At 53.3% G+C, this 27,109-nt stretch overlaps 1 protein-coding gene across 2 annotated transcripts; it reads right to left on the minus strand.

The window, feature by feature from the left end:
• Positions 1-2,310: 2,310 nt before the first annotated feature.
• On the minus strand, positions 2,311-18,652 carry PDGFB (platelet derived growth factor subunit B). Of its 2 annotated transcripts, none has more exons than XM_023935063.2 (7): positions 17,655-18,652; positions 10,911-11,007; positions 7,652-7,735; positions 6,952-7,157; positions 5,109-5,250; positions 4,534-4,699; positions 2,311-3,313 (listed from the first exon to the last, which is right to left on the minus strand). In XM_023935063.2, exons 1-6 carry the CDS (start codon positions 17,808-17,810, stop codon positions 4,563-4,565), a joined length of 822 nt encoding a protein of 273 aa, XP_023790831.2. In that variant the 5' UTR covers positions 17,811-18,652; the 3' UTR covers positions 2,311-3,313; positions 4,534-4,562. The 2 variants fall into 2 exon arrangements, with proteins under 2 accessions (XP_023790831.2, XP_023790823.2); XM_023935055.2 differs by having other exon boundaries at positions 2,475-3,313; positions 4,530-4,699; positions 17,655-18,647.
• Positions 18,653-27,109: the final 8,457 nt, after the last annotated feature.

The raw sequence follows: 27,109 nt of genomic DNA on the forward strand, positions 1-27,109 counted from the left end.
TGCCTGGGGACCTCCATGGACAGGCAGTGTGCTGGACCCTGGGACACCAAGCTCTTCCTCCCACTCCGCGGTCCAGGATGATGCTCTCATGCTTCATGCGCCTTGTACCCCTCTTTGCACCCTTTTCTTCTCAAAGTCTCTGCTGACAAGGCCCTCAAGCCCAAAGAAATGGGCTCATGTCAAAAAAATCTTTATTTTCTCTGAATTATCATTTGGAAATCAAAATGGGGATTGCGATTTTGCCTATGTTTTCATTGTCGGGGGCAGATAGAGCTCACCATTACTCCCTCCCTTTGGAGCATCAGAGAAAACAGGTCATCACCCCAAAATGAACCATGTCCAGCAAGGTGTACACCTGTGAGCATCAAGCTTGTCCTTTAATGACATCGTGGACTACTCCTACACACTGACGTCCCACACTTCAGCACAAGTCTCTGCTCGGACCTGTGTTCCTCACAGCTGAGCCATGGACTCAGAGCGCTGTGCATGTGCTGGGGGTATGCCAAAACTGAGGCACAGGGCAGGACCTGCCTTTGCTCCCCACAGCATGGCACCCAAATGCCAGATGTGTGATACCTCCCTTGCTGGGAGGAAAGGGAAATGCAGGGACCTTTCTGGCCAAGGGAAGGACTGCTGTTGTCTAGACGATGTGACTAAAGAGGGAAGGGGCCAACTGTTTGTACAGCTTTGGGAAGTGTAAACAGTGCTGACCGTCCCAAGCCCTTCAAAGCAGAGGAATCCGGAGACAGGATGAAAGCACAGGGAAATTCTGACCGGGTGTCCTAGCAAAGCATTGAAGTGAAGGGGACTTCTTCAAGGCAAAAATCCCAGCACCTGAGTCATTTCAAACCAGCCCAAGTGAGGAAGGAGGAGCTCAGCATGGCTGAGCGTGGGCAGGGCTGTGTGTGGGCTCTCAGGACTTTCCCCGTTTTGGTTGCTTCTCTCTGCAATCTCAGAACAAGTGTCCTGAAAAGGAAACTGGATGCCCTGGAAATCCTGTTGTGCCCTGCAGTGAGCTAGTTTGGCCTCTGCTTTTCATTCAGCTCACAAAAGAAAGAGAAAATGATATTCAAGAGGTGATTTCCTTTTTTTTTTTTTTTTTTTTACAACTTTAAATACAGTACTGAGTATAAATTAATCTTACATTTTTTTAAAAAAGGCAAAAAAATTAAAATAAAATAAAACAAAACCTCACCATATTTACAAACCAAAAGAAACAGATTTTGGAACAGGGTAAGAAAGTGTCTTAAGACTTGGGGGCTCGAGGCTGGAGGGAGGGAGCAACGTGCTGCCTTGGCAGCGGTACGAGAAGTGCTCTGGGCTTGCAGGAGGTGAGAACTGGGTCCCTCCACAACTTGTAACAGCTCCCAGGCTGTGGCTTTGGCTACTTTCCCCATCTCCCTCCAGAGCTTTCCCCCACAAAAGGGGTGTGTGTGTGAGGGGAGAAGCGCCATGTGATTGCTCTGGGCAGGCATTTTCTTCATGTGTGCAGCACCCAGCACAGCACAATCCAAGACCCTGACTCCAAGGTGATGCTGGGAATTCCCATCATATGTAACCATTCTGCTAGTGGTTGCTGGCTATTACCTGTGCAAAGCCAGCCCTTGCCCATACCGTCCTCCTTCCTCCTTGAAAACAGGCAGGGAGTGGCCCAGGAGGGACCTTACAACTGACCCTCCAGTTGTTCTCTCAGTCCTCCTCACTTAGAAGAGCTCATTTCTGTCTCAGACAGCTGCTGCTAATTGTGAAGACCACCCTCATTTCTTTCTCTGTACCTACACAGAGCTGTCCACATCATGGATCAACTTCCAAGCTAAGTGGGTTGGGAACATTTAATAGGTAAGATCAAGAAGGAATTTGAGAGGGAAAATGTGAGGAAAATTATGGGAGATGTGGGAACATTGGCAGGGAAAGATTAGTGGAGGCATAGTATGCAGGACATCCAGGAAGGGGTTAAAAACCTCGTGGGAATGACATGATTCTTCTTTCAAGACCACAGAGCAGGCAAGGACAGCTCACTGAGATTAAGTCATGCTTCTAAGTTTGGCTGTCCTTGGTCTTGTTGTGGTGCCACTTCACCTCCTGCAAGGAAGTTGTGCTGGGAGGGGGTGGGGGTTGGTGCAGAGTGAGAGAAAAGGGTAACAAGAAAGAGGGAGATCAGATGATGATGCCTCTGCCTGCCCCATCCCCAGCCTCGCAGGCACGTTTCAGTAACAGTGTGCTTTTCTGCCAGCCCAGTGAAGCTGATGCATGCAGGTGCCTCTGAGCTTCCTGCCACTGGGGAATGAAATCCATTTAAGAACATATATATATATATATTTTTTTTTTTATATATATGTATGTATAAATACACATACGCACACACATGCACACATATATATATATATATATATATATATACACACACACACACATATACACACGCACACGTCCAGAGTGAATTTAAAAAATAATTTGAGTCCGAGCCTGGAAAGTTGAATTCTCCACCAGCATGTGCAAAGATGGCTCCCCTTGGCAGGGGCCGGGGGCGTGGAGACGATTCTGCCACCGTGTGCTCCTTCCCCACGATCCAAACACCTTCCAGTCAGCACCAGGAGCAGGGGAAAGAGGGAGTGGGGGAATGCATTTGGCTTCTTTGTTTGTTTGCTTGTTTGTTCTGTTCCCCGAGATGTTGTATACCTTAGTGGTTTTGGTTTTTCTTTTTAAAAATAAAATATACACACGCACGTTAAAAATATATATATCTGTCCAGGTAGGGCGATAAAAGTCCTTAGTGCATTTTCCATCATTGGTCGCCGCTCGCAATCTCAGATTTGCCTGTTTCCAAAAGGTAGGTCCAATGCAAGAGTAGATCTCAGCTGGGGCCCCCCCAGCCTTATCAGAAGCATGAGAGAAAGGGAGAATATTCCCCTTCTGGTCTCTGTCCATCTGTTTTTCTCCTTCTCTCGAAAGAAATTGGACCCGCTTTCCTTTTCACATTTTCCATCCTGTCCTCTGTAGCAGGGAAGGAAATGTCCTGTTCTCATCGCAAGTTCTGGCTGTTGGCATTCAGGGTTTTGTTTGTACTTTGTTCTCTTCTCTTAGGTATATATATATATATATGTAGGTCATCCTTGTCCTTTTGTGTGTGTGTGTGTAAAACTTTAAAATTATGCTAATAAATGAAAGGGAGGCTTTGGTGGGAGAAGGTCCACTGATGGAAAGGGAAGCACCAATTGCCGTCTGAATCAGACGTCGAGGCAGATGGACAAAGAGGAAAAGTTATCATTCCAAGGACCCCATGGGGGCAATACAGCAAATATGTTAAATAAACCTAGAAGTGAAACAAAACCAGACACACCATTAGAACATGTAACCCTTTTCCCCCTGCAACTCCCCTCCTATCCCCTTTTCTCCTCTGGAAATATTTGTGCCAAGGAGCCAGATTAGAAGCCTGGGAAGACTTTTGACCTCCTCTATTTTTTCCCCTGAACAGCTCAAGCCAGAGCTGAGATTTGCATGGGTTTGTATCATTTCTACCCTGGGAACTTTAGGATGGCCAGGAGAATCCTGGGATAATCAGAGCCCTTGTAGTGCTAAGCGTGGGAATCCCAGTCTCAAGACACTGCCTGGTGCCCCTTGTCCCCAGCTCCTGAAACACCACACACCAGGGGAAGCCTGCTGTCCCCTCTCCCGGGGTGAGGGGAAGTGAATGTGAAGTGGTGGCCCAGGCTTATTCAAGTGGCTGCAGCAGAGCTGGAACTGCTGAGCTCTGGGCCGGGGCTCTCCCTGTTGAGTTTTGTCACCTCTCTTGAAATTCAGCTCCCACCAATCTGCACCCTAACTACTCTTTCCCTCTTTTTTCCACCTTTTTCTCCCATGGGGAACCAAGGCTTAGCCTCCTTTCCCTTGTACCAGTGAAATTCTTCTGATGATGAGGGAATTACTCCTGTTTACACAAGTCATGGAGAGAAGAATCAGACCCTGGCCTGACAAAGTCCAGACCTCTTGCCAGAGATTCCAGTTCTCCTCTCCCCTGGTATGACCTTTCTCATGCACATAGGCTTCCCTCTAGGAGAGTGGTGAACCAAAAGTGTTGCTGCTTTTCAGTCTTTCTGCCAACTCAGCTGATGAAATAAAAGGAAAAAGGGATCCCTAGAGCAACATTAATATTCTGTTTTCAATGGAGAACCAATAGAGAAACTAGAGCAGGAGTTGCTGCACGGAAGAGATGAATTACATGGACCCCGAGGGGATTTAGGTGTAGGGAGAAGTCTTGCTCCCTGCCTGAAAGGGAGACAGAGAAAGGAGAGGGCGGGGCCTGAGAGCGAGGATGGCTGCCGCAGGATCATTCCAACTTTGCAAAGAGCCTTAATTCCGTAAATAGAACCCACATGTCGGCACCCAACCTAGTTCTTCCTCCTCCTTCAGCCCAGGTTTGGTCCTGCAGTAGCCCCACACTGAACAAGTGGCCAGTGGTGTGGGAAGGGTCTAAGATGCCATGCCCCAAGAGGACATCTTTCCCGACTGGAAAAGCAGCTTGCTGTTACCTGCCTTGTGCTCTCTCTCCCCTGCCAGCACTTCTATGCTATGAGGATTTCTTTCAGCACTTTCTTATCGTTGACATGCTTGTACTTCTTATGTTTCCTCTTCTGTGCCGGCGGCCGGCGTACTCGCCGCCTCTGTGAGACAGCGGCTGTGGTGAACGCCGGTGACAAGCCTGCCAAAACAGAGGGGAGAGTGTCTGTACAGCCAGGGGCAGACGGCTCCTGTTGAAATATCCTTCTCCACACACTGTCAACAAAGAGCTCTGCAACAGCAGGGCCACAAGGCCTCTTTCTGTTCTTCTGTTCCTTGTCCTCTGTTCTCCACAATCTCTGCCCTCTCCCTTTTCCCACCATGCCCTTCCCCTCACCTCTCACCTTCCCCTCCTTCTTTTCCCTCAGTCTCAGCCCCTTCCCGGCAGGCAGACATCCTGGGAAAGGTCCCTCCGCTGGTACAAAGCAGTGAAGGCCCTTGGGATTCACTGGAGCTAAGCAGACTGAAACCAGTGGAGGTCTCTTTTCTCTGTCCCCAGCCCCTCTTCTCACACCTCCCTCCCTTCATTCCACTGATGCCAAGATCCTTACGTCTCTGTTCACGTGGCCCTGGACGGATGCTCCTGGGGGGTGGTCGGAACACGGCTTCACACCGACACTGCACATGGTCCTCCAAAGGCACAACGACTTTTGTGAATTTTGGCTTCCTCTGGACAAATTCGATCTTGTTCACCTATTTGCAAGAGGAAGGCAAGCAAAAGATTAATACAGCCATGGCTCCCACTCAGTAAATTAGTCAGTGTCAGTGCACTTTAGTCCTGGCTTTCTTCCTAAAGGGTCAGAAGGCAGCTTACAGAGCCCTGTTCAAACTCAAAACTCAAACTCAAACCTCAGACTCAGGGGTGGTGTGTATGGGAGACTCTTCTGAACACGGCAGCAGAGCAGACCCAGACCAGGCAGTTTTGGATGGCTCTGGCTGGTTTCCCTGATCCCAGCTATTGCCAGAGCTAAAGCAGGATGACTGGTTGATCAGAGACAGAAACATGGAACATGCAGGACATGCTAGCCCATTTCTGACAGATGCGATGGCAGAGACCTGGGGCAACCAGGATAATTCCCACAGGAACCTATAGGAAGGGCAAAGGAAGAACTCGGGTCTGAAGCAAGCTGACACAGCCTCACCAGCTCTGCTGAGGCCTGTCTGAATTTGTCTCAAGCTCTTTAATAACTCGCAGGGCTGAAGCCCTCGGCTCTTCATGGGAAAGGCGGTGCTCTGGAAATTCCCCCGGACTCTCCACCAGTGCTGACTCAGAGGGAAGACTCATTGCTCCACATCCCACCACAGGGCACAAGCTTTCTAGGGGGTCCTCCCACTCCATCAGCAGCCAGGCCTGACCCCACTCAGCTTATCTAACAACCCTGCGGTCCCTGAAGTGTTCCACAAGCTATAAATACTCACTCTGCTCTCCATCTGGGATGGAATTCCTCTAAACCCACTGCCCCCAGCAGCATCCCTCGGCCAGCACCAAAGCAGCCAGGCTGTTTATCTTTCCTTGAAAGCCCACTCCACACGCTTCAGACCACACGCTGCTCGCTAGACAAACACTTCCAGCCAAACAATAGAGAGACCTCTGTCCTCAAAGAAACCATTTCCAGGTCACTTTTTCAGGCTGGCTTTTGACCTCTCACTTGTTTTTTTCCAGAAAAACAACCCCCATTTTTTCCTCGTTCAGCCTGGCTTTTCTGAGAAAGGAATTTCCTGATGAAAAGGGCTGTGTGTGAATACAATCTCTCCCAGCCAACCTCTGCTGCCTGCCTGGGGGAGTCTCTTATGGCTCAGGCAGAGGATTAGTATGGGATGAATATCATTTTTAAACAAGCTGTCTGGGAGGAAGCTGTGAGGAGATCACTGGTAGCTGTGAGGGGAGGATCAGAGCAAGAGGTTAGCTGTCAGGTGTCTGCTGGCTGATGGAGCAGGTCAGGAGGTAAGTGTGGGCTGAGAAAGAGAAGCTGTTCCAGCACACATCTTGGAAAGAAGCTGCAGCAGCAGTGGAGGGATGGAGACTGACACTGCAAACCCTCCTCCTTTTGCATCAAAGCCAGTTCACGCGATGAAAGAACCTCATTTCTTCTGCTCTAACACAGCAGACAAGGCCGCCTGGAGCCACAGGAAGGGCTGTGGCAGAGCTGCAGCTGGGGACGGTGCCCTGTGGCTCTGCGTGGCGACAGTCCCCAGCTGCTGGACAGCACCAGCCCTTCCAGCAGCTGGCAGGGACATCACCCATGCCAGCAGCCGCAGCGCTGCGTGGCCAGTGCAGAGGGGACAGGCGGCCATGTGAGCCCAGCACCCGAGACCCACCCTGTCTTTGGCTTTGGGGCACAGGGATGGCGGTGGGCAGCAGGAGGAGGGAGCAGGGGCAGGCGTGTCCCCTACCTGGACGTGCCGGACGCGGATCTGCGTGGGGCGGCACTGCACGTTGCGGTTGTTGCAGCACCCGGAGCAGCGCTGCACCTCCACGCAGGGCGGCCACACCACGAAGTTGGCGTTGGTGCTGTCCACCATGCTGCGGGAGATTTCGAAGACCACCTCCCGCGTCTTGCACTCCGCGAGGACAGCTGTCTCTGCTGCTGCCAGAGCATCTACGGAGGGCCAAGAGAGAGACGGGATGGAATGGGCTTTGCGGCTGTCACCAAGCCACTACAGCCACCTCTGCTGCAAGGGAAGGACCCCACATGGCCCTCATATGTACACACACACACACACACACATGTTCTTTCTCTCTCTCCCACCCCTCCAGCTGTCTCCCTGTACAGAGCCATGCCCTGTGGAGGAAACCCCTGCACAATGATGCCTCTCACTGCAGCTCAGGCAGAAGATGAAACTTTAGTGCAAGCAGGCACCATCACGATTTAAGGCAGAGCAATGCACAGAAGTCCAGACTCCCTCTTCTGCTCTACCAGGGCGGAACACCTAGCTCCCAGTCCAGGCCCAGACCCTCCTTCTCATGTCTCCACACATACAGGTGCAATAAAACCTCTACCCCTACATCTGTATCTCAGACACGTATCTGGACCACCCACGGCTGCTCAGGTGAGTGCCCCAACAAACACAAGGTGAAAGACCCCCAGCTCACCTAGGCTTCGTCGCTCTCGAGACAGGGCCGCAGGGTTTTGATCGGGCTGAGTTGCATTCAGGTTCAGGCTTGAGCCATCCTGCTCTGCAAAGGGTAAGACATGAACCGATAGCACCAGGGAGAGGCAGGAGAAGACAGCAGGCACTCATGCTCAGACCACCAGGCTAAGTGCAGGGCCATGGGATAAGCCACGGACCCAGAACGTCATGCTAGGTGTGAATCCACAAACAAGGTCACAGCTGTGCTGTGGCAGAGATACTCTTTGCTCAGACGAGGCAGCTCAGAGCAACAAGCCTATCATGAAAGAGGGGACCCAGTCAGATCTAGGAGAGGAAAACTCCAGCTAAAGAAAGATAAGGCCCATGTCAAGACTTTGTGGTGTCAGAGGGATTCAGATTGGCCAGCTGAGACCAGGATTGCACCAAGGAGGATCAAAGACCAGACGGGACAAACAGAACACTTGGTGTTTAACACTGAGGTGCCTTGCTGGGATTCCTTGGGACTGGGAGAGCTGGGAAGTGATAGGGCAAGTGAAGCAGGGGATGGGTGGTAGGTGGGGTGCTTGCTTTCCCTCTCCCAACTCAGCTGCTCTAGGTTAGAGCAGTTTTATAACAGAAGAACAGAAAAATAGAGTTAAAATTACTTTTCCTCTAGGCTACTCTAAGGTAAGAGGCAGGATCTGGAGGTGGTTCAGTCAGCGATGGGAGAGGAAGACCGATAGCATTCAGGCCAGCCCTGAGCGGTCCCCTCCCACCCCACTGCTTTTTCCCATAGGAAGTGCTGAATAGAGAAATGCCCATAATCCCCATGGAGCACTCCAACACGCAGCCCCTCCTGAGCTCGGGACAATGGCTGCGCTCGAAGATAGCTCCCACCCAGCCACAGCTCTTTCCTTCTCTGACCTGCTTTAGCAGCTGAAGGAAACTGAATGGACGTCAGCATCAAGGGAGCAATTTTCTTAAAGGGAATTAGGGGCCAGTGGAAGATCTCTGTTTATCAGATGTGTGGTGGAGCAGACTTCCCTTACCTATCATGTCCCATTCCTCTTCCTCAGCCCTGCCCTAGTGCAGCCCTCTCATAAAGGGGAGCAGGGGCTTTGCTCTCTGCTCAGGTCTCAAGCAGATGATGATGGATTTGGGATGGGTGCAGAGAGGCTGCATTCACAAGGCAGGAATCATGTGCCTGTCAATGAGCAGTCAACATCTACATGTGATGTGGACAGACAGACACCCTTTAAAGTGGCTGGAAAGGTGGGATCAATTCTAGGCACCATTTGTCTCACCCTCAGGCAAACTCCCAAAATGAGAACTGGTAGATTACGCTTTAGAAGGGCCTGTGGTTCTCTTTGGGCTAGAGAAGGTGTCTGGATGACTGGTTTACATGGGCAGCCACTGCTTTGTGGGCAGCCACAGTTAAAGGAGATGACTTTCACTCTACACACTTCTGTTCCTGGGTCTGCAGTAGTGCCCAAGCTCAGGAGAGAACTCTCTCGGCCCATCTGCCTCCTGGAGCTGCCTCATTCTGGCTCCTTGTGCACTCAGTGGAGGGAAGCAGCTGGGAGATGCACAGGGTGCACAGACAGCGCAGGGAATAGCTCCAGCCACTTTGGGATTATTTTGCTAACACACTAATTTGCTAATTCCTCACAGGGCAAGCAAATGTCAGTGCCCCTCAGTCAGTACCTGGGAACCAGATGAGAGCCAGGGGGGTGAAACAAAGAAACAGCTTTACAGCACCGCTTTTTGTTTCCCTGCCCAGCTTTTCCTATCTGGGACCTGAAGTGAAACCAGTGACTCAAAGCTCTGCAGCCTTCTCTCATACCCCTGGGCTTCTGGAGCCAACCAGATAAGCCTATTTTATTTCTTAATCATGAGGCTGATTAATAGCCACAATAGAGATGTATCTGCTCCTTAGACACTGGGCCATGGCAGATTGGATGCATCTTCTCAGGTGCTCCTTGCCCACCCCTCCATCCTGTGGCGTTTCATCAAATGAAGGTGGGGGCTGCCTTTGGTGCACGAGTTGATGAGAGGGGAGAAATGGGGGCAAAAAATAGCAACAGCTATTGACTCAAATCTGTTGAGAATCATGTCCCTTCCTCCCCTAGGTTGTCCTTCTACACCCCGGGTCAGTACTGAAGACATTTGGGGCGGGGGGGGACCAGCCTGGGACAATCCAGCAGGGCTAATTTTGGAAGTTGCCCCATTGTGTGGCTCGTGGGCAAGGAGGAGGGAACTGGTGAAGGCAGGGAGCGGCCCTGGCAGTGGTGGGGAGCCTCGTCGCCTCTTTCTAAGACAAACAATAGCTGAACGCAGCTGGTGCCCTCCCCCTCTTTTTCCCCCCCTGCCCCTCCAGGGCCGTTTTGAAAGGCAGCGGGAATGCTTTTGAGACTGCGCCAGTGGTTGGACTGGCATAGGAAACAAAAGCAGGAAATTCTGTTCCCCCGTAGATAGTGTCTCGGCAAGGATTACAAAGCTCAAAACAGACAAAACACGAGAGAGCAGTCGAGCTGGGGGGGCTGGGGGACGACGGGCGGAAGCAGGGTTAGAATAGAAAGGAATTTGCTCTGAAGAGAGCGTTTATAAATAAATTTCTGGGCCAGCCCAGCCGCCGTGGCGCGTGCTCCGGTTCCCACACGTGCCGACCCCTCCGCGCTTCGCCGCTCCCGCTGCTCGCAGCCCTGGCCAAGTGACCCCGAGGCCCTGCAGCCCCCGGAGCTCTTATCTACGGGCAGGAGGTGAAGCCACGCTACCCTGACTTAGCCCCTGTCCCGTAGCTCACCCATGGACACGTGCTCTGCTGCTCTCCTCCTAAGAGCCTCCGGGAGCCCGCGGCCTTCTGTGGATGCTAAACCTGGAAACTCACTCAGCCCTTTCCTCCTCTGCCACCCTATTTCCACCTCCTGTTTTGCTGCCTCCTAAAATGATCCTTGTCCGATTCAAGCCCTGCTGACTGAGCATCTCCCAGGGTGAAGAATGGTGAGCTCAGTTCCTTGCACCCACTTTGCCCGTCTCATACTAATTTTGGAAGACAATGTTCAGACAGTTTGGAGACCAAAAAAAGCATCTAGTTGCCTCTATCTCCCACAAGTTTCAGGGGGACTAAGTCTGTAAACGGCCAGGTCTTGGCTCCTGAATGGTTCCCATATTTATAATGAAGTCTATTGATAGTGTGCCTGCTGAAAAACAGAATATCCCCTCCCAGCCCCACCAAAGAATTAATTAAAAAGAGAGGAGTGTTTGGTGAAGAGGAGATTTACCTACGGAGTCTATCCGCAGGGCACGCTGGAGGTCACTGATGGAGCGCACTGAGCTGCCACCCAAAATCTCATAAATGTCTTCGGGTATGGGGTCCCCCTGGCAGATGACAAAAAGAAAAGAGAAGGAGAAACGACCATTAGAGAGATGATCTGCAAATACTGTGTTGTGGAGCGGGAGCAGGGAGTCAAGTTCGGGGGAGACACGACAGAACCAGCTGAATGCAAAGACATGCATTGTCTTGAGTTGGCTTTTAAACCTTGAGGGCTTTATTCCTTGTGAGGGCATGAACCTGAAACCTAAGGAAAAGCAAGAGAGCCCCTCTCGCTGCCTCTCACAAAGCTGTCAGGAAACTAAAAAAGCCAAAAATCACCCCGGCTGTGCAGCAGAGCCCTGGACACTATGCAAGCAGCCAGCAGTGCTTCCTTCTCCGGTGGTGTATGACTTCTCCAGGTGGCTTCTCATTCCTGCTGCCTGCAGTAAAGGCGTTTTAACAGACTTCCCTTGCACTATCAGATAAAACCTTCCCAATATTTCCCTCCGTTATGAAACTCCTTCACGGCCTTTGTCAGTTATCGTGTGTGTGTGCGTGTGCGAGCGCGTGTTTTCAAACCACAGAGGCCCAATAATATACATCATTTGCATACTCTTTTTTAAAGGGAAAAAAAAAAAAAAAGGCTGGGGTTGGAGATGAAGATTGGCCTTCGCGGCTGAGGCTGCCCCAGCGTGAGCCCGCGGTGAAACCGCAAAATCTGCGGGGAGGTGATGGGCTGAGGAGCTGATTTGGAGGAAGAAACATATGGGAGTTTGGATGTCATTGCACACCAGCAGGAAAAAGCCTTGAGTAAGCAGGTTTAGCAACATCAGACAATGGGCCAAATACAGAGTTTGTGTAGGCAGGTGCAATGCCATCGGTCTCTTGGGAATTTTACTCTGGCACTAGGCTAGAGCGGGCCCCAGTGACAGCACTTAATAAGAGTACAAAGGAGCGGTGTGGGAAAGCAAGTGCTGATTAAAACATACTTCCGAAAGACTAGAAAAAGAGACAGAGGAAAGTACTGGCCAAAGTGTTTGCTTAGCTCCCAGCTCTCTTCATTCAGGGCTACTCAAGTGGAAAAGCTGCTCTTTCAGCCGGGTGCTGGATGGCGTCTGAGGCGCAGCCCTACGCATGTCCCTGTAACTGAGAGGAGAGCTTGGCTTGTGTGCCTGTGAAACGCAGGGATTTTCGTGTGGGTTTTTATGGACAGTTGGTGGCATGTGTGTGGTCCTCCTACTGTACAGCTATTCCCTCCCTGCCTGCGTTCAGTGCAGAACATTTTCCTTCTGCTCACAGCCGAGAAAAGCCACCAGGCAGGTGGCTAAACGCTGGCTTTAAACCTTGAGGGCTTTGGCCCAAACCTGCAGCCACTTTTGGATGGCTGCTTGAGCCTGGCACTCTCTCACACGTGCCTGTCCTTGGCCACCCACCGCTTGCTTCCATAGTAGGACAACAGGAGTGCTCCCTCCTCAGCCCTGCCAGACCACCCTCCAATACTGTAACTTAAACTGGGATCCAGTGATGTGAAGGTTGCTGCAGCCCAAAGAGGTTCAGAAGCCTCCTGAAGAGAGCTGCAGAGCAGACACCACCAGTGTCCTAAACCTCCACAGCCAGATCCACCAGACAGCTTCAGTCAGACCCAGCTTTCCTGCCCCGCTCCACCCCTGTCACTGTCACATCTCACCACAGATCTGGCTGTCCGCCTGCAGCAAAAAGCAGATTTTACATCCCCAGGCATTACTTCCTCAGTCTCCGAGGGAGAGGGAAGCAGCATCAGTGATGAATGCACAGTGAGAGAGAGACTTGTATAATTCAGGGATCACTGAATAGCTGTGAAATGAAGATGCCTTCTGACATCTCCTGCTGCGTGAGGAAGAGGGGGACCAAAAGCCCAGTGCTGGAGAGGCTCTGCAGCACTTCCCTGCCTTGTGCCACACACATTTACTGGAAGAGAGATCATTTGCAATTCCCAGTACTTGCATTCAGAGCTCAGTGCTGGGTGGTGAAATTGCAGGCTTTCAATGTTTGCACCTGTCAGCTAAACGCGTTTGTGTACAAATGCTGCTCTGCACGGATGCCCCTGGACCTTCCTGACACTTAATACATGTAGGAAATGGAACTTTATTTTAAACTCGGCACTTGCTGGGGGGAGAGCGTGGGCAGGTGTTACGAGCCTTGGTGACTTTGGAAGCGAGCTGGGAGGTGTCACCTTGCTAACTGAGCAGGGGGAGCAGATATGAATCAGGGATTGAAAAATGCAGGCCCTCAGGAGGCGTAATTCTGGTGACTGCCTGTAGCAATAAGCTCCACTCCCTGCTCACGGCAGCAGTTTTAGATGCCAGTTTTTTCTTGTTGCAGATACTACCAGCATGGCTATGGTGTAACACCAGCCCACACGGCTCATAATCCTGTCCTCCTCCCCCATTTTTGTAAGGCAACTCTGCAAGTGACAACTGCAAGTCTGTGAAGCTCCTTGTTTTACCCTTGTAAACCAAGGCCAAGGCTGGCCTAAGGGCAGCGGCAAACCTGAATTGCCTTGTCCTTGCTCTCTCTGGGATCTGTCCCTGGGAACAGCCATGCCTCTGGCCCCTGCCCCAGCCCTGTGCCTGGCAGGTCCTGAGATTGGGCACCACACACACCCAGGCTCGGGGCACTCCTGGGATGAGACACAGGGAAGCAGAGCTCCATCAATCACCTCCACCTAATCCCATGGGGTCAGAAGGTAGAGGAGCACTGCAAGAGAGGTGGGATCCCCAAGAGACCAGCCCAAGCAGCTGGTGCTTTTCCTGCTTAGCAGCTCCTCTGGAGTTATTTGTCTAACACAGGTTAACAATCTCCTTTTTTAACCCTGCGGCAGATCAAAGAAGACTTTTGTCTCAATGGACTCTTGGCTGGCTGTCAAGTGCCCCGAGGCCTGGCCTCCTATTCCTGCGAGGCCCTGAATTCTTAGAAGAAAGTTTGTCCTTCCCTCCCTCCCTCTGCTCCCCAGGTCCTGACTCTGAGTTGCAAGGGCACCCCCCAATCTGCCAATCCTTTGGCAGGAACCTTCACTTCCCTTTCTTGTGCTGGTTGCTGGTGCTTGAGGTGCCATGGCACATCTGACAGAAGGCAGCAGAGCAGCTGCTGCCTGCACTGTGGCTGTGGCTCTGTGGCCTCTCAGCACATCAGCTTTGCTCCCCTCCTCCCAGATGTCCAGCTGCACTGTGTGGCCACTGCAAATAAACACAGGTGCAGCAATTCCCCTGTTCCCGCTCCCCATACGTGCACTCTCCCAAAATCTGCCTCCTCCCTAGCCCCACCACCTCTCGCTCTGGAGTTTTTTCCCAACTTCTGCCTTTGAGCACCAGGGATGCTGAAAGGTTCCCTTGCCATCAGGAGCTGCCAAGCTGGTGCAGGGAAAATGCAGTGTCCACACCCTCTGGCGAGGGTTTCACAGTCTTGCCTGAAGGTAGGCACAGAGGAGGAGGAGGGAGCAAAGATTGTGCAACCAGCAGGGAAGGCAGACCCTCAGGGCTCAAAGAAATCAGACAAGGATACTCCCGAGGTGAGGACTCCTCCAGTTCCTTTTTCTAAGCTGGTGAACCGCACATAGAAGGACAGAATGGTATCAGCAGCACCAGTTTGTGAAGGGCAGGGAAGCGCCCACCTATTCAGTCCTCTGCACAGGAGAGGAGGACTTTCTCAGCACCTCCACACCGACCATGGCAAAGGATCTTGGCAGCAGGGTCTCGAGTGATCAGCCAGGCAAAAAACCCCAAACAAACAGCATTTTTTAATTCCCTCTGAAGCTGACGTGTGGACCCTGAGGGGAGACTCCGCCGCATTCCCTGGCAGAGGGCAAGACCAGCAGCACCTGCCACCAGCACTCCCCCGGCACAGGGCTTCCACCCTTCCAGCACCACTCCTGGCTACAGGAGGACCCTGACAAACGCCTGTCAGAGTACTCTGCAGCAGGTACAACCCTCTGCACATGAACCCCTTCCACTTGGAGTCACGGCTTATGTTTTCCCCCCTTAAAATAATCAAACAACGTTTGATCTAGTCCGTGTTCCTAAAATACAGCCAGACCTACCCACCCTTTTTCCATTTCAAGGGGGACTCCACTGCTCCTCCCCACTCCCCCCACATCTCCCCTGCGAGGCTGGAGGCATTTCCACTCCCGGGGCTGGTTGTGTACCAGCAGCTCTGGAAGCAGCGCAGGAGCCCTGTCATTCCCTCCTGCTGCTGCACATCAGCTGACAGTGAGAGGGAGGCAGGGACAAGTCGCCTGGCTCCTTCCACCAGCTCACCCCAGACGTGTCATCCATCCCGGCTTCCACTGCTTTGTCCTTGTCACTGCCTCGTGCTAGGAAGACTAGGGAAGAACGCCGGAGCCTTGCAGCAGGAAGAGCAGCAGCAATGGGGAGCTGGGCCGAGGCTATAAGCAAGCGCCCAGCCGCACCCCATTCCTTGGGAATTCCAGAAAGCGGTGCCAGTGGGGCTTCACCCCGGCACAACCACCACTGGCTCGGCCCATCTCTGTAAATGTTGCAAGGCAACTATTACAGCCCGTGGGGCAAATGCAAATAGGTTTAGCATCCTCGCTTCCCAACTGGCAAATACCTTCCCGCTGAGGCTTGTACTCCCTCCGGCTGGAAGAGCTCCAGGGCCCTCCAGCTCCAGATGGGTGTGATCAAAGAGGGAGAGGGACTCAGGAGGCTCCATCTCTTTGCTCAGGGCCTCTGTTGATCTGGGGAGCTACTGCTCCTCATGCACTTTCTCCGGCAGGGCTGGGGAGGATCTGCAAGCCCCATTCAGAGGACGACTCTGGTTCAGCAGCCTGGTGGGAGCTGCGCTATCTGTGCCCGGTGCAGAGGGTGCCACTCACTGTCCCCAAAGTAACTGAGCACTGGCTGCAGGCTGAACCATCTACCCAAGCAGAAACGTTCTTGGTTCTCCTGCCATACAGTGACAAATATCACAATTCGTCCCATGAAACCTCGGGCCAGAATTACCAAACTCTAACTCTACTAGGCTGTCATAGAGCTGTGCAGTGTCTCAGTCTGATTATGGCAACCAAGTAACAGCTCCTTGGGACCGGAGACTTCCATCTTCACCCTTTCCCAGTGGCAACCCTAGCTGATGTTTCATGCTGCCTGAGAGAAAGAGATCTGAGCCATCCACAGAGGAAATACCATCCTCTGCCCAAAACAAACATGACCACTGGGTAGCCCACAGCTCTAACTGCTTCCTTTTGCGGCTTGGGCAAGGGCAAAATGAGCCCATAGCGAGGTGACGTGATGCTTTGCACCCAACTTCTTCTTTGCATCCCATGAGAGGTGCACCCACCTACCCTGCCCAAAAACGAGGAAGGAAAAGAGAAAAATGATGCAAAGAAGGGAAAGTTTTGGTGGAAGGTGGTTATTTCCTGCCCCTGACAATCAAGCTGCAGATCCAGCCCACAGTTGGAGCACTGTGTGGGAATGTTAGGGGCTTTCTGAGCCCCTCAGTCTGCATGGAATCAGATGATGAAATGTGACAGCAGAGGTAAAAGGATTTGGGGGTTTGAGACTCCTTTTCCTCCACCAGGGCTGGGGATGAAGCTTCAGTTTCCACACAGGGAAACCGAAGCAGGTTGGGGTGGTCATTCAAATCCACCACCTGGCCCTTACCCTCCGCTGGGCTCCTTCCTGAGCAGCACATCCAGGCCTGCAGGGCACGATGCTTGCACGACCGTGGAAGCACAGCGGGCACTCACCTCCTGCCCCTTTCCCCAGCTGGGCACACACCTTGCTGACAAACCATGCTGCTCAGAGTGCGGTGCCTCTACTCACACCGTCCCTTTCCTCCCGCTTTCCAAAGCCCCACGCCCTTTCTCCACTGCCCCCCTGGCGATGCCAGGGTGGATTTCACACTGTGCGTTACTCCAGAGGTGTTAAGTGGGCCCTGGTCGCTGGTGCAGCCGCACTGCCATGATGCCAAGATCACCGGGTAGGGTGAGAGGCTGGAGAGAACCAGCGCCCACCCCAGGGTGACAGCCCTGGGCGAGGCAGGGCAGGAAGCTGCGGGTTCTCCGGGGCTGGCCAGCGGCATCCCCTCTCCCACATTAACCAGGGGCTGCTTCAGCCTGGTCTCCCCTGACCCTGCAGCCAGAGGCAGACACGGGGGTGGGTGTATTCCCAGGCGAGCCCCCCTCGGCGTGCCTGTCCTGACGGGAGCCCCCGCTCCAGCAGAGTGCCCGCTCCAGGGGTTTGCCCACTCCAGAGGGGTGCCCACTCCAGAGGGGTGCCCACTCCAGAGGGGTGCCCACTCCAGAGGGTGCCCGCTCCAGAGGGGTGCCCACTCCAGAGATTTGCCCGCTCCAGAGGGGTGCCCGCTCCAGAGGGGTGCCCGCTCCAGAGGGTGCCCGCTCCAGGGGTTTGCCCGCTCCAGAGGTTTGCCCGCTCCAGAGGGTGCCCGCTCCAGAGGGGTGCCCGCTCCAGAGGGTGCCCGCTCCAGCGGGCGCTGCCCTCCGGGCGGGGGGCGGCGGTCGCCGGTCGCCATTAGCGCTGCCGGGCCCCGCCGCAGCCCTTCCCGCGGAGCGGGGCCGGGACCGCGCCCCCGGGCTCCGCGCCCCCGCCGCTCCCGGGCTGCGCCCGCCGCACCTGCGGGCCGGAGCCGCCGCCGGCTCTCCCCCAGCGCGGGGCCCGCAGCTCGGCAGCACCGCCCGCTGCCCGCGGCGGAAACTCACCTCCATGCGGGCCAGGGGCAGCCAGAGGATGAACGCGAAGACCACGCCGAAATTCATCCCGACTCCAGGCCCCGCCGGCTGCGGGCACATGGACGGCGAGCCCCGGCAGGGAAGCGCTTCCCGCAGACAGCCCCGCGGCCGCCCGGCCTCAGGCATCGAGGGCGCTGCGCGTTCCCATGTCCCCTGGCAGCCGGGAGGAGGTGGGAGAGGCGCAGCAGCCCTTGGAAGAGGACGTGGAGGTGGAGGTGGTGAGGGGAGACAGAAGTAATTCGCGGTGACTCGCCTGTCTCTGCGCTATCTCATAAGCCCGGTGGGAAAAAAATGCAGTCCCTCGGAATTATACACATCCAGAGTCTGGGTCCCCCTTGCCTCAAGGGATGCTTCAGCGGTGCCTTCGGCTAGGTGGTCCACATGCTATTCTTCAGCTTGGTTTTCTTCCCTTTAAAAAAAATGCGTATCTGTAAAAGCTTTTACATGCAGGTAACAATGTCTCAATGTTCTTAGAAGAAGGTGCTCAGAATAATAACTAAAAGGAAAAAAAAAAAAAGTTTTCCAAAGTTTGGTGTGAAATCCGAAAAATGAAATCTTCTTCCTTAAGTTGTCCTCTTCTTAAAATGCTCCTTTCCTTCCTTTTGGCCACTTGCTTTTCAGAGAAAAGTTGCCAGTGTACACTGAATTTCTTCCCCTTACATTAGACTCTGGCTCGGGTGCCTTCTCGTTCCAAGCGCTGGCAGATTGCTTGGACGGGAGGTTTGCTTTGGGTTTGGAGACAGGTGAGAGCAAATGATTTTGCTCTGGGTTGTGAGCGTGTGTTTGTGTGCGTGCGCTGAGCCTTGACAAGCCTCAAAGTGGAGCCACTGGTGCTGCCTCCTGCACTCTGCTGCAACAAGAAAGGAAAAACAACAACAACAAAAAAATGCAGAAAAGGTAAAAATTGCAGGAGAGGCGAGTGAGCCGACGGGTCTTTATTTTCTGCGAGCTGCAAGAGAGACTAAGCTGGCACTCGGGGCTGCTCCTTTTATGAGGGAGAGGAGATGGGTGGAGCATAACTTGCCATCCTCCTCTTGGCTGGGTATCAAGGAACAAATCTAGTGAGGGAGTAGCAGTTCATTGCTGACAAAATAAAAAGTGTGTTAATTTAAATGATAAATTAATTAAAAATGACTAATGCTGCAGCAACCTGTATAATGTGGCTTTAATATCGCGTGAGGAATGGGGACAGAAATTCCTGCCTCCTCGGCAAGAGATAAGAAGAGAGGAGTTCCCGGCACGGTAGTTTGTTATTTTTTTGGCCTCAGGTTCTCGCTGTTTCAGTCTGGAGCCCATTTCTCTAAGCTCCACTCGCCGCCTTCCTTGCCCTGCTACACCACTAGCTCCAGGGAGAGAGATGACTTTAATCTTACATCTCTTTGTGTGCAGGGAAAAAAAAGAAGCCAGAGAAATTTACACATTGCTATAAGACAATCTGGTGTTGCTCGTGGCACCCGGAGGTATTTTGCTGCATGATTATCTCCACGATGCAATAAACATCTGAAGGGAAATGAAGAGAGCAGATATTTGCTGTGGGGGGGGGGGAGAGGGATGGGGAGGGGAAGGCTGCTAACAGGTGAGTTCAAGAAAGAGTCACATCCTGTAGAAAAAAACACCCTCTCACGTACATGCGAGTGATCTCCCGGCACCGGCTCGCACACTCGCGGAGCTCACTCCAGGCACGACCAGGAGGGATCTCTGCACCATCTTTGTGCAGGCTCCTTTCCACCGATACATTCCTGCACCGTCATGCACCGCAGGCGCTCGGCAGGCGTTCGCTCTGAATCCCAAGCATCTTCCCTGCTTTTTCCTATGCTACGCACACGCTTCTGTTGGAGCCGCTCGCATGCACAGCTACGTGCAAATTTTGTCTCATTCACACATCCCTGGGCATCCATGTGTTCTCCTTCACTCTCCCCCTCTCTCTTCCCTTCTCACATACATACACCCACTGGCATACCGGTGGCCTCATCTCACAGCATCACACATGCTCCCTTAGACTCTCTGCAAGTCTCCCCGTGTCTCTAAAACACAGGGTCTTGCACCAGCACCCCCGTAGGCACCATCCCAAGTGTCTGGGTGCAGGAGGAGCTGAGCAGCAGGCAGCCCCCCAAATGCTGCTCTGCAGCAGGCGCCTGACAGCACCTCCCAGCTTGGCTAGCTACGCCCCTGAACCTGACTTTGGTCTCATGGATGTGGGTGTTGGTCAGGAAGCACAGGGACACGAGGAACACTGGGGGTCCTCCACGTATCTTTCTTAAAATAGCCCGAGTCCTCTCAGGCAGCATGTCAAGGTGATGTTGGCTCACCTTCGTTCACCCTAACCCAGAGGGAGAATGGGCAGATTTCTCCACAGCTGGGGAGATGCTCAGAGCCGTGTCAGCTCAAAGCCCAGGCCATCTGAGGTGCACAACTGCAGGGATAAGGGGGGTCCTGGGAGTCCCTCAAACCGCGTCTCAAGTGGCTCGGTTCCAATACCGGAGCTCAAGGGGGAGGAAGTAGAAATGCAAGGCATACCTTTGCTCATTTCCACCACCAGAGACCTTAACAAGACTTTATCTTTGATGCTACAGCCATGTTAGCCCTGTCCCACCCCAAATTCTTCAGGAGGCTCTTAGAATTCCCCTCATTCTCCATCCTGGCCCGCCAGCAGCGTACCAGCCATTTCAAGTGATGATAACTTGGCTCTAACTCCCCAGCAGGGTGGAGCTGCAACCCTGATGTCCACCTGGGTGCTGAAACACCCTTTGAAATCTGTAGAGGGCTTCAAACAAAAGGTTTTAAAAGGGCCTCGGTCCATCTCACCTCTTTCCAGATGGTACCAGCCAAAGGAACACTGTAGCCTTGGGCTCCTTAGCAGTGTAGGATTTGAGAAGTCCTTCTATCTTTGTAGAGGGATCTGAGGACAGCTGGGTCCTGAATGTCCACGACCCCGTTATGTTTTTAAGGCTCCCAAGGGGTCAGTGGAGGCCCAGGGTTCTCTGCCCTCGAAACAGCTGGCGTGGCTCCAGCACCAGCACGCCACCGGTGTGGGGAGTCCCCCACGCTGTAGTGGCTGCCTGGCCAGGACAGAACAGCCTGCGTGTGGGAGGGCTGATCAAATTCCTCAGCAGGGAGAGATATTGCTGCCGGAGAGGAGAAGGTCTCAGCAGAAAGCTAGCAGGGACCGCTGCAAATTTCTCACTTGGTAGCGACAAGAGCTGCTGCAGGGCCTGATTTTGGGGGAGATATGTGCAGTGTGCATTTATTTTTTTTTTAAATATCCGGCTCTATTACATGCTAGATAGGATGGAAATAGAGTTATTTATTTTCATGTGGATGATGCCGGGCAGTTTTTAGAAGCTCGACATCAGAAACAAAAACCTAATCCCTGTTGAACCTCCAGACAGCAAGGAAGAGGATGTTTGGAATTTGACTAATCATCTACCTATGACCCTGCCTGGAAATAGAGCAAAGTGATACTCAAGCTGCTCAGGCTTCAGTGGTTTTTCCTTACTCTTTCTGTTTTTAAGACAGGGACAGATTTTTCTCTAGTGATGCCTTTAGACTGGTTGGGTCAGTCTCACTGGCACCGAGTTCGATAGGGGTGCATGCACGCAAAACTGCTGTGCCTTGAGTCTGCTGGGGGCTCCTTTGATTCTTTGAAATTAGTTTGACATCTGTCCCACAAACCCCTAAAACTAACGGGGATGACTGGATCTCCACCTCAGCTGGCCTGGGGGGTAGGCGTGGAGGCCTGCAGGGCTATTGGTGTCCTGGATGTCACAGGATAAGAGTCTGAAACCACCATGCCATATATTGGGAAGGTATTTTGAGGCTACATGAAGCGTCTGGGCCATAAAAATGTCCCATTAGAGCATCACAACTTGACAGGATCTGGTTGCAACTGCGCTAGCTGGCAATGGCCCTGCAGACAAACCACAACAAAACCGTATTTCCTAAGAGCCTGCACCAGGATTTCTTACTAAAACACTTTCACCACCACTACAGCTCTCAAACCTGCAAACAGCTGAACTCATCTCCCTGGTTATTCCCTTATCACTAGGGAGGAGAGCAGCACGTGTCCGAGGACAATAGGCAGTTCCTTGCTGCAGGGCTGCTCTCCCCTCATCTCATGTTGGTGGAAAAAATGATCGTACTAGCCACCATCCACAACGGCATGAAGTGAGGGGTGATTTATTTATTTTTCTTTAATTTATTACATTTTTATTTTTTTTTTCAGAGGGGGTAGAGAATTATGAAACAACAGGAAGAAAAACAGGGCTTACAATGGAAAGCAAGGCTCAGTCTGAACAGCTGAGATGTCTCAGCCTCTCCATGATGAGTCCTATTTTGAAAACAATCAATGGAAAGAAATTAGGAGGTGTTGACAGCCAACGTGTAGTCAGCCCGCCCACTCAAGGTATCTAACTTAGGTGTTGCTGCTGCTCCGGTCTCCAGGTTCAGGAGAAGGATGAGCAATCCCTGCGCCCACGCCGTGGGGCTGCCGCAGCCGTCAATGGAGGGGAGACGCGGAGGCACCGAAACGAGGCACCTAGAGTAAGCTTTACACCTCGTTTACACCTCGTTTACGCCCGGAGATGCGTTCTGTGGGCGAGCTGGTTCCACACGGCAGCCCCCGGGCTGAGTGGGGTTTATCCCGACTGTCCCGGGCGGGAAGGACGGGCTTATTGTGTAGCTCACACTGTCTTTTACACCATTTGCCCCAGAGGTGCTGACACGGGAGCTGCCCCGACTTCCTAAAGACTGAGCTCAGTGTAATGGAGGAGAGGAAGAAGGAGGAAAGGAGAGGAGACACCGAAGGAAGGAGACAGAGACGGGCAAGGAGCTCGGTGTTTGTATTTGGCGCTGGAGAAAGGCATTGCCTCGGGGTACCCAGGGCTTGCATAATTTGCCTTCCCGCCCCTGGCACTGGCAGGGAAAATGCTTTCCAAGGATGAGTAAAGCCCTGAGAGAGCCAGCAGCTCCAGGGAAAAAGGAAGGTGTCACCTGGGGAGCAGGCGTTTGATGGGACCTGCCAGGCTTTCCCTGGGAACCACCCCCCTCTGCCTGTCTCTCTCCGTCAGAGGGATTCCCCCAGCCCCTCACCACCTCCTCCATCTCACCCATTCCTGGCAGGAACCTGGCGGAGAGGAGAGGATGGGGAAGGGGGACGAGCACGCAGGCACAGGCAGAGGGCAGAGCCCAGCCCCTGACAACGGCGGAGGGGGAGAGGCTGGTGCCGGCTGTGCCTTCCCTGCCCCGTGCTTTGAGGTGAAGGAGAAGGCAAAGGCATTCCACATCTCTGCGGATGTGCAGCTCGAGCAGGATTCAGAGGGAAAAGGCAAGGCTGGGGGGCACTGATTTCCCAGCACTTTCCCGTGTGCACACACGTTCCTGCATCAAGTGGGGAGGAGGGGATGCAGCCTTCCCTGATCATACTGCCGTGTATTTCTCCCCCACCCCAACCCCCAAGTTTAGGGTAGAAGGGAACAATTTCCTTACACTGGCAACCATCCATTATGTCTATGGATCTGCTCCCCACCCCATTCCCCCTCTCTTTCCTGTTTTGATGAAAGGAAAAAATGTTCTGCTTTCCTTCTTTATTTTTCCAGACTGGTGAATAGCACTCGAAAGGAATTTCTCTCCCTCCCCCCTTCCCCTCTCCCAGTATAATAAATATATACGTCTGTGTGTGTGAATGCACCACACATCGCAGGTCATCTGTTGTTTTTCAAAAGGCATATACTATTTTTGTTTCCAAATTGATTAGGTGGGCAGCGGTCCCCCTTTCCACTGGCACCACCCCAAACACCGCTTCCCCTGCCCTCGCCCTCTGCCACTCACCATGTCCCCATCCTTTGCCCCTGGGTCCGCAGCGAGCGGCGGTGGCGGTGGCAGCAGCGAGAAGGAAGCTTTGCTGAGCTGGAGTAAAAATAGCCCCAGCAGTTACTCAGCTCAGAACGTAACGTGACTCATGTGAAACGAAGATGAGGGTCGAAAACCAAAAGCAAGCAGCTCTCTCCCCCTCGGCCCCGCCACCTGCTATTGCTGCTCACGTCACAGAGCAAAACCCACTCAAAGTGCTCCTGGCTGGGGGTCAGGGCATCAGCCGCCATGGAAAGCCCCGCTTGCGCTACCTGCAGGAGCCGGTCCTCTTGCCTGCACCCATCTGGTGGTACTGACACCGGCAGCAGGCGGATTTGGTGATGCTGAGGCTGACTTTCGGCTCATTTATTAACGGCCCTTAAGCAGCGGGCCCCGAGCAAAGCTGACATCCCACTGATACAGGGAGCCGAAGCGCTCTGCAGCGGCACTCTTGTACCAGCAGCTGGCTTTTGACGGCACAAACGCAGCCAGGCACCCCAGTTTGCTGTGCCTGCCCTGGCCTGAGCCTGGAGAGACGAGCGGGGTGGTGCCCACCCACAGCCCACCGCTGTCAGCGTGCCCCCCATGCCGTGTGAGGGACAGCTTTGCTCCCTGGGGTGGCTGGGAGAGCAGCACGCCTGGCCTGGCAGGAGGCAGGCCGCCGCTATCTTCTGGCCTGTGTAATAAAGGAGGGAGTTTAAAAATAGACTTTGAGCTGCAATGCCGGAAAGGCAGCGAGACGTATAGAGCGGGTGTGTATTTATCCTACACGCCCTGCGCCTGCCGCCCCGCTGCCCCGGAGCAGAGGCACCGCTCGCCGCCCGGCCTGCGAGTACAGGGCTGAGGGGAGCCCCGAGCTCTGCCCCACAGGTGCCAGAGCCGCTCAGAGGTGCCCACCCACCACCCCATCCCGAAGGCATTTGGAGCTGTGGGGCACGCGCCTCTCCCCCACGCCAGACCAATATGATGTGCGGCTCCTCCACCCCCCGTGTATCCAGACAAAGTGGCATCTCTCAGGACAAAGCCTTTCAATAGATCCCCTGCCCTCTGCCCTCTCCTGAACAATGAGAAATCAAGGAATATTGTCCGAGCTGAATAAAAAGATCTAAATTTAGAGTGTCTGATGTGTTCTTGGTTTCCTGCCATAACTCCCCTCCTCCCCATCCTCCCTCTTCATTGCTTGCTTTGCCTTATGCACAGAAAGGTTTCTGATGGGGTGAGATCACCACCAGGACCCTGTCTCCCCAGTGATGAGACAGAGGGGAATTCCAAGTTTGACTCTAGTCTCTGTTTTTCTAAGACAGGGAGGAGGGGAGCACACTGGTTTTTTCCTCACCAGCTTAGATGTGCAGAAAAGGGAGGGAAACCTAAGATCAGGAGAGAGGAAACTCTCTCCCACTTCAGCCTCCTCATGTCATGGCCCTGACCTGCCCCAAACGCTGTCCATATGTTTCCATCTGCTCATGGCATCCTCTCCTACAGCTCTGCCACGGCAAGTACTCAGAGCAGCGCTGCCCCTGTGCTGTTCCAGCCCTCAAACCTGTAGGACCCTCACTGGCCTCCCACTTTCCCCATGCAGACCTGGCCGGAAGCAAGAAGCTCAGAAAGAGCAAATAAAAGTAGAAAAAAGCCTGATACAACCCCCAAAAATGCCCAGAGTGGAGGGAGAGGAGGGGTGTTATCCAGCAATGTACTCCAATGTTTAAACAAGGGACTCCCTTGGGTTCCTGCCTGATAAGTCTGGGTGTCAGGGGAATCTGTTCATTTGTTTTCTTTTTTAAACAAAAAGGCCTTCCCATAACCACAGTGAGGAGGGAGCCAACACCTCTTGACAAACAGACGGGTCTTAAGTGCACACATGGGAATCCTTTCAGCCTTGCTCCTGGAGAGGAAAAAAGCCCAGGCTGAGTACTGACCACATTGCTCAGTGTCAGTGGAAAGGGAAGCACGGGCCAGCAGCATTTTCTGCACAAAGATGGACACCAGCAGCTAACTTGTTTGCCAGCATGTCTGTGGGGTGTCTGGAGGTGCAGAGATCTTTTCCAATAATGGAATCCAGGCAGGTGGGCTGAGAGACTGACTCAAAAGCAAGGAAAACTTTTCTCACCCTCCTATGGCTTCAAGCAGTGTCTCCCAAGAGCTTCCTCTGACCCTCCCCAGCTTGGTCACTGAGTTGATAAGCAACTGGAATGGTGGAATGGGACTTTGAGGCCAGCCAGGCCCTCCCTGCTTTGGTCTCTTTCCCTGGCTGCATAATGTGTCTGGGGGGATTATGAGTCTTTTTTATTACTATTATTGCTAATTTCCCTTCTACCAAGCATTCAGGGTGAGGCTCTTTAGAATGACAGCACACCAAGTGTACCAGAGCCATTGCTGGCACGGGAGAGGAGAAGGAGCAGCACGAGGTGATCACAGGGAAGGGGAGAGCAGCCACAGCCCAGCCAACAGAGTGTGAGCCTGCAGAGAAGCCAAGCAGGGCTGGACCCACTGGGGCAGAGAGAAATGCTCCCCTTTCCTTCCCTCTCAGAAAGAGTGAACAGCACTCAGTGTGGGACTCAGCAAGTGAGAGGGAGAGCTGGGACCCCTTTGCTGCTGGCGAGTGAGTTTAGTGCCAGTTCCCAGCTCGGAGGGATTGGCAGTGCTGGAGGCTGGGGAATGGAAAAGTTCAGGTCTCCAGTTCCATGTGCAGCTGCTGCCAGAAAGCATCAGACTAATGGATACAGCAGGGTAGGAAGGGAAAAAGCAGCACTAAGGCCCCTGGAGAGGAGGCTTCCTACCATGGTCTGGCTTGTCACCAGCAAGAAGAGGGCTGTTCCACAAGAGGGGACACTCCAGGTGTCACTCCAGCCCAGGTGTGACCCCGCTGTTCCAGGTATAGTTCCTCAGTACCTAAGCAGAGACAGAGATGGGGCTGGAGACGATGTGACCCACAAAGCAGGTGTCAAGTCTGTCTAGGAAAACTGGTCAGTAAGCCAGGACAGCCAGGGCCAGGAACAGGCACGGGTATACCTCCAGAACAGCTGGGGCTAAATGGAGCATAACATCAAGGTGTGTTCTCACACCTCACGGAGGTCTGGGCTCCGTGGATGGCTCCTTGTAAAATGCCTTGGCTGCTGTCCATTGGATAACACACAGCAGGGTCACGGAACAGGGTGAGGATGGTGGCACAGGACCAGTTTAAGGTCACAGTGTGAGGACAGGGAACTTGGAGCCAGGTTGGGATCATAACTTGGAAGCAGTGCGGGAACATGAATGTACTTCAGAGACACAGAGATTAAAAAAGACTCCCAGAGGCAGGCAGGCATGGGGAGGGGTGCCAAGCCCCACTGTGGAGAGCCAGGGAGTGGGAGGGGGCCTGGGAAAGCCAGTGTTGAGAAGCCATAGGGAGAGAAAAAGGGATGCAGTAATACCCTAAGGTCACTAGGGAAGCAGTGGGGTGCAAAGTCCACAGCCTTCACCGAAGAAGGAGGTGTGGGTCCAGGTCGCACACAGCCCAGGACCGGGTTCCAGCACAGCTCGGGACTGAGGAGAGCTCAGCTCAGGCCAAGCACACCCCCAGCATGGTCCCACAGGTGGTC

Source organism: Cyanistes caeruleus, chromosome 4, assembly GCF_971803275.1.
Source record: "Cyanistes caeruleus chromosome 4, bCyaCae1.hap1.1, whole genome shotgun sequence".
NCBI classification, from domain to species: domain Eukaryota; kingdom Metazoa; phylum Chordata; class Aves; order Passeriformes; family Paridae; genus Cyanistes; species Cyanistes caeruleus.

Coding starts and splice junctions, on each gene's coding strand:
- PDGFB (XM_023935063.2), bottom strand. CDS start 17,810: ATGCCTGAGGCCGGGCGGCCGCGGGGCTGTCTGCGGGAAGCGCTTCCC. Junction 7,736..10,910: donor CCTGCGGATAGACTCCGTAG/GTAAATCTCCTC, acceptor TACCCTTTGCAG/AGCAGGATGGCTCAAGCCTG. Junction 5,251..6,951: donor TCCGCGTCCGGCACGTCCAG/GTAGGGGACACG, acceptor TCTTGCAAATAG/GTGAACAAGATCGAATTTGT.